Here is a 7,108-nt window from a genome sequence, read left to right as displayed (position 1 = left end):
TAAAAATTATTAAATCCACATAAAAAACACAAGATACACTTACAATTAGTGCACCAACCCAAAAAACCTCCTCCTCCACTCATTCACACAAAAGGGTTGTTTCTTTCTGTTATTAATATTCTGGTTCCTACATTATATATCAATATATATCAATACAGTCTGCAAGGGATACAGTCTGTAAGCACACATGATTGTGCGTGCTGCTGGTCCACTAATAGTACTAACCTTTAACACTTAATTTGACTCATTTTCATTAATTACTAGTTTCTATGTAACTGTTTTCATATTGTTTGACTTTCTTTTTTTATTCAAGAAAATGTTTTTAATTTATTTATCTTATTTTATTTTATTCATTTTTTTAAAAAAGGACCTTATCTTCACCATACCTGGTTGTCCAAATTAGGCATACTTGCCAACCTTGAGACCTCAGATTTCGGGAGGTGGGGGGTGGGGGCGTGGTGGGGGCTGGGGCGGGGCGTGGTTGGGGGCGTGGTTAAGAGGGGAGGAGTATATTGACAGCTAGAATTCACCAAGTCAAGTATTTCATACATATATATATATATATATATATATATATATATATATATATATATATATATATATATATATATATATATATATATATACATATGTATATACATATATATATATATATATATATATGTATATATATATATATATATATATATATATATATATATATATATATATATATATATGTATATATATATATATATATATATATATATATATATATATATATATATATAGATATAGATATATAGATATAGATATCTACATCCTGAAAATATGCAAACAAAGCTGTGTTTAGATAATTAATACTTCAAACTTGCATAAATAAATATTAAAGAATATAACATAACTTGGCTTCTGAGGGTTTCAAAATGTAATGAATAAAATGCTAAAGTTGTTGATAAACAAGCAATTATTTTAATAATTAAATATGGTCATTTTAAATGAATTATTATGATAATTTAAAATCAATTATTTGAAATATGTTTATTTTAATGTATAATTCTATGGCTGGATGTAATAAGGAGTCACGAAAAAATACAAATAAAAATACAATAAATTTTGATGTTTTTAGCAAAATATAGTAAAAATGTATTTAGTTTTTTTTTTTTTTAAATTAATAAATATATTTATTTTTAGGTAAGATAAACATATTAATACAATTTATCTCTAGTCTGGATGATTTAGTTATTGTCACCCGGCTGAAAATCGGGAGATTTTCGGGAAAATATTTGTCCCGGGAGGTTTTCGGGAGAGGCGCTGAATTTCAGGAGTCTCCCGGAAAATTCGGGAGAGTTGGCAAGTATGCACGAGTGACAAAATTATTCGATGGTCACAACATCGGTTTGGTATCGACTATCAGTATCAGCCCCGTAAATATAATAAATATAAATAAATAAAAATAAATTTATTTTTAAACAATTTGAGTGAATTTTAGTATAATTATAAACAATTTGAGTGAATATTAGTATGTTTTTATACAATTTTAATGAGGGCCGTGGCCCCGCCCACACCGGAAGTTGAGCTGTTGTTGTCACACTGGAAGAAAATGGCCGCCGCTCCCACTTTTTTTCAATGAAGACGCCAATGTTTCCACTTGGTTTCGTGTCCCTGCGTCGGAGCCGCGGTCGGCCGCTATGCAACCCGCGAGGCAAGTGCGCCCTTTCTCGCCCGGTGCGCCTCGCCGCGCCGGCTGCCCGCCGCGTCCGGCGCCGTGAACTTAGCTCGGTGCTAGCATGCTAACGTTAGCCGCGCCAAACAAGCTTGTTGCTGCGCGGGCGCGCGCCTCTGCGTGCGTGCGCGACGCCGTCATGAACATGACATATAAGTCATTTTATTGTTGTTGTTGTTGTGCAGCATGTTGCATATCTTTATGGCCGAACACAACTTTGCTGATAGTGCCTCCTCCTCTTCTTCGTTATGAGTCACCAGCACTCACTTACCTGCCACGCACCTTGTGTCGATTCATTCGTCATTTTTTTTTTTTTGCACGTTTTGTGTGTGTGTTTCTGCACAGGGCGTGAGTCGTCACGTTAGTGAGAGGCGGCCAGGACAGCATCGTCTACTGTCACCTTGCAGCTGGCGGCCCACCACCATGGTAATGTTGCACTTCCGGTCCAGCACGTCAGGATTCTTCCAGCTGAGCATGCACAGATTGTTCACTAATGTGTGCCTTTATTGTCTTCTTGTTCCTGCAGCAACACGTTTTGGAATATGCATTAGATCGAGCCGAGGTAAGCAATTGTGGAGTCCTGCCTTTGCAAGAGAATGATCAGAACAGTGTTTCTCACAGGACAGGCATCTATTTGTGGTGGTGTGGTCGGGGGGGTGGCGGCGGCAGCGGCGATGACCAAGAAGAACGCGGAGTTGGAATATAATTACAACATTTTACGTACATATTTATATACAGATTTGAACAATTAGTGATTCACTGAAATATATTTATTAATTGTGGTTCTTACAAAAAATATATCTTATAAAATATAAAAGCTAAAATGTCTCTTAAAGCTCTGCCCCTTTAAAGTTAAAGTTAAAGTACCAATGATTGTCACACACACACTAGGTGTGGCGAGATTATTTTCTGCATTTGACCCATCACCCTTGATCACCCCCTGGGAGGTGAGGGGAGCAGTGGGCAGCAGCGGTGGCCGCGCCCGGGAATCATTTTGGTGATTTAACCCCCAATTCCAACCCTTGATGCTGAGTGCCAAGCAGGGAGGTAATGGGTCCCATTTTTATAGTCTTTGGTATGACTCGGCCGGGGTTTGAACTCACAACCTACCGATCTCAGGGCGGACACTCTAACCACTAGGCCACTGAGTAGGTAATTAATTAGTGAATACTAAATAATTTAACTTTACAACACTACACAGTATTTATTATTATTATTATTATTATCTATAATTACATTTAAATGGCATTGCATACATGTAAAATTAAATGCTATTTCACAGTATTTGACCAGTAACAGTTACACTCATCTGAACAGGTCAGCCACCTGTTTAAATCAAATCAAATCAAATCAACTTTATTTATAAAGCACATTTAAAATTTACCACAGGGGTAGCCAAAGTGCTGTACAATGAACAGGTTAAAAGATAAAACGAGTACCGAGCAAACACAACACAACACAAACAGAACACGATAAAAAATAAATAATTAAAATAGAATTAATAAAAACAGGATCACAGCAGGTGTATTATGGGGCGCCATTGCAGGATGGATATCACTCAGTGTTAAAAGCCATGGAATAAAAGTATGTTTTAAAGCGAGATTTAAAAACAGGAAGAGAGGAGGCTTGTCTAACACTCAGGGGTAGGTCGTTCCAGAGCTTGGGAGCAGCAACGGCGAAAGCTCTGTCACCTCTAAGCTTCAGCCTTGTGTCAGGGACCGTCAACAGCAGCTGATCGGCTGGTCTTAAGGATCGGGTGGGGCAGTAAGGCTGAAGGAGGTCGGAGAGATAGGTTGGCGCGAGGTTGTTTAGACATTTAAAAACAAATAAAAGGAGTTTAAAATTGATTCGGTAACGCACAGGGAGCCAGTGAAGGGACGCTAAAAAAGGGATGATGTGCTCACGTCTGCGGGTCTGTGTTAGCAGACGAGCAGCAGAGTTCTGCACGAGCTGCAGGCGGGCGAGGGAGGCCTGGCTAATGCCAACATACAGGGAATTACAATAATCAAGACGAGTCGAGATAAAGGCGTGGATTAATTTCTCAAGATCATGTCCTGATAGAAGCGGTTTCACTTTCGCTATTTGGCGTAATTGATAAAAGCTTTTTTGAACGACGCTGCTGATTTGTTTTTCGAATTTAAAATCTGAGTCAAACTTTACCCCCAGGTTTGTGACAGAGTCGCTGAGATACGGGGTCAGAGTGCCGAGGTCAACGTTGGGGGAGGGAGAGCGACTTGGACCGAAAAAACATGACTTCTGTTTTGTCTTCATTTAGGCTCAGGAAGTTAGCTGAAAGCCAGACTTTGATGTCGTGCAGGCAGTCAATAAGACGTTGAACCGTGTTATTTTGTGCCATGGGAAAATAAATCTGGCAATCATCGGCATAAAAATGAAATGCAATACTGTACTTCCTAAAAATAGAACCAAGGGGGAGAAGGTAAAGCGCAAATAAAATTGGGGCAAGGATTGAGCCCTGGGGGACCCCATGTGGTAAAGGAGCTGTGGACGACATAAAACTGTCTACTTTTACACAAAAAAAAAAGCCTGATCACAGTTGAAATCTTGAAATGAAGGGCCTTTAATGGCCAAAACATTAACCTGGACAACATTTTAACAGCTGGTTGGCTCAGATTTTATTCCTTTCATTGCATTCACATGCTGCAGTGGACAATTTAGCTTCAGTCCATGTGTGTTTATTGACAACAGGGCTATAACCTGGACACGTTTGCTCGTCGGTATGAAAACAGGTGATTGTTATTACGTGCGTCTGCCCCGGACCCGAGTCAAACAGCGGCGGTGTTATAAAGCAGCGTCAGGCTGCTAACCGTCAGTGAAATCGCGGATTAACGTTAAATATATGACGAGCCGCGAGCGATGCAGCTATAACCTATCTACCTATAACACCTGTAAAAATGAAGCAATGCTACCACGCCAAAAGGCACCATTTAAGTTTTTTTCCCCATGGCATCCTGGATCAAGGCTTTCAGCAGCTTTTGGACGTTTGAGGTAGAAACGTAGGAAGCGCCATCATTATGAAAAGTAGCCGGCGAGTATTTTGATCCCGTCCGTCCCTCTTCTTCTTCTTCTTCTTCTGGCCCACCAGGTGAATTAAGTGCTATTGGCGGAGTTACAATGCATAGTAGGCTACCGCCACCTACTGCACCGGAGTTGTAACTACAAGCAACATTCACAGACAGTCCCATTGCTTTTATGAGCGGTCGAGCGAGTCAAAAGCCGAAAAATCCATTTGTGGCGGACGTCATTCTTTCGTGGCGGGCCGCCACAAATAAATGAATGTGTGGGAAACACTGCAGAATCAGGATAATAATATATTTTATTTGTAAAAAGCATTTGAGCAAACAACCTCAAAGTGTTACAGTGTATTAAAAAAAAATAAAACAAAAAGATAATAAAATAAATAAATGGTAAATGGGTTATACTTGTATAGCGCTTTTCTACCTTCAAGGTAGGGCTGGGCGATATGGCCATTTTTTTTAATATCGCGATATTTTTAGGCCATGTCACGATAAACGATATATATGTGGATATTTTGCCTTAGCCTTGAATGAACACTTGATGCATATACTCCATACTTGCCAACCCTCCCGAATTTTCCGGGAGACTCCCGAAATTCAGCGCCTCTCCCGAAAACCTCCCGGGACAAATATTCTCCCGAAAATCTCCCGATTTTCAGCCGGAGCTGGAGGCCACGCCCCCTCCAGCTCCATGCGGACCTGAGTGAGGACAGCCTTTTTTCATGACGGGAGGACAACAGGGTGACAAGAACTAAATCATCCAGACTAGAGATCAATTGTATTATTATATTTCTCTTACCTAAAAATAAATATATTTATTAATTAAAAATGTTTACTATATTTTGCTAAAAACATCAAAATTTATTGTATTTTTCTTTGTATTTTTTCCTGACTCCTTATTACATCCAGCCATAGAATTATACATTAAAATAAACATATTTGAAATAATTGATTTTGAATTATCATAATAATTCATTTAAAATGACCATATTTAATTATTAAAATAATTGCTTGTTTATGTTATATTCCTTAAGATTTATTCATGCAAGTTTGAAGTATCAATTATCCAAACACAGTTTTGTTTGCATAATTTCAGGATGTAGATATCTATGTATATATATATATAAGTATATATATATATATATATGTGTGTGTATGAAATACTTGACTTGGTGAATTCTAGCTGTCAATATACTCCTCCCCTCTTAACCACGCCCCACCCCCGACCACGCCCCCACCCCCACCTCCCGAAATCGGAGGTCTCAAGGTTGGCAAGTATGATATAATCACAGCAGTATGATGATTCTATGTGTCTACATTAGGGATGTCCCGATCCAGGTTTTTGCACTTCCGATCCGATACCGATATTGTTTTTGCACTTCCGATCCGATACCGATACTGGCCTATCCGAGCATGTATTAAAGTTTAAAGATATTTAGCCTACTTAGTTGTCAGAATCATGTTAAAAAGGGTTTTAGTACTCTTGATAACAACTAGCCAGCTGAATTAGGGGAGTTTGAATAATACACAATGGTTGGTAACAAGAAACTGACCTGTTTATTCAAGGATAAACACAAAATAGACCAAATTATACATGACAAACAGAAATGGCATCATTGAAACTAGGGCTGGGCGAAATGGCCTTTTTTTAATATTGCGATATTTTAAGGCCATATTGCGATACACGGTATATATCTCGATATTTTGCCCTAGCCTTGAATGAACACTTGATGCATATAATCACAGCAGTATGATGATTCTATGTGTTTGGATTGATTGATTGAGACTTTTATTAGTAGGTTGCACAGTGAAGTACATATTCCGTACAATTGACCACTAAATGGTAACACCCCAATAAGTTTTTCAACTTGTTTAAGTCGGGGTCCACTTAAATTGATTCATGATACAGATATATACTATCAGATATATACTATCATCATAATACAGTCATCACACAAGATAATCACATTGAATTATTTACATTATTTATAATCCAGGGTGTGGAGGGGGGCGCCGGATGTAAGTGTCAAAAAGACAGCCAAAAGAGTTTGATATGAGAATAAATCTAAAGTTAAAATATAGGGTAGAAATGCACCCATTTGCAGGAAATGTAGTCTTGATTTTCAAAATGTTGTTTACATTAAAACATTCTTCTTCATACTGCATTAATATATGCTACTTTTAAACTTTCATGCAGAGAAGGAAATCACAACTAAAAAAAAATCACTAATTTTTTCATACGGTGTTGATGTGGACATTTTTGCCTCGGCATTTTGATGGTGTGGACGTGTGGCACCGAATGGAGATAAGCGTCTCGACAGACGTTACAATATTTGAACAATGATGACGAAAACAGTTTTCTCTGTCG

General features: G+C 38.3%; 1 protein-coding gene across 3 annotated transcripts in view; it reads left to right on the top strand.

Moving 5' to 3' along the window:
• Nucleotides 1-1,547: 1,547 nt before the first annotated feature.
• supt20 (SPT20 homolog, SAGA complex component) overlaps nucleotides 1,548-7,108 on the top strand; it is an 88,334-nt gene continuing 82,773 nt past the window's right edge. For all 3 annotated transcript variants that reach the window (XM_061931523.2, XM_061931522.2, XM_061931524.2), the window contains exons 1-3: nucleotides 1,548-1,684; nucleotides 2,051-2,131; nucleotides 2,232-2,267. In XM_061931523.2, coding sequence (XP_061787507.1) covers nucleotides 2,129-2,131; nucleotides 2,232-2,267 — 39 coding nt within the window. In that variant the 5' untranslated portion in view covers nucleotides 1,548-1,684; nucleotides 2,051-2,128. The remainder of the gene's footprint in view (nucleotides 1,685-2,050; nucleotides 2,132-2,231; nucleotides 2,268-7,108) is intronic.

This window comes from Nerophis lumbriciformis, linkage group LG37 (assembly GCF_033978685.3).
Source record: "Nerophis lumbriciformis linkage group LG37, RoL_Nlum_v2.1, whole genome shotgun sequence".
Lineage (NCBI taxonomy): Eukaryota > Metazoa > Chordata > Actinopteri > Syngnathiformes > Syngnathidae > Nerophis > Nerophis lumbriciformis.
The sequence above is the reverse complement of the archived record's forward strand: the minus strand, read 5'-3'. Positions and strand labels throughout refer to the sequence as shown.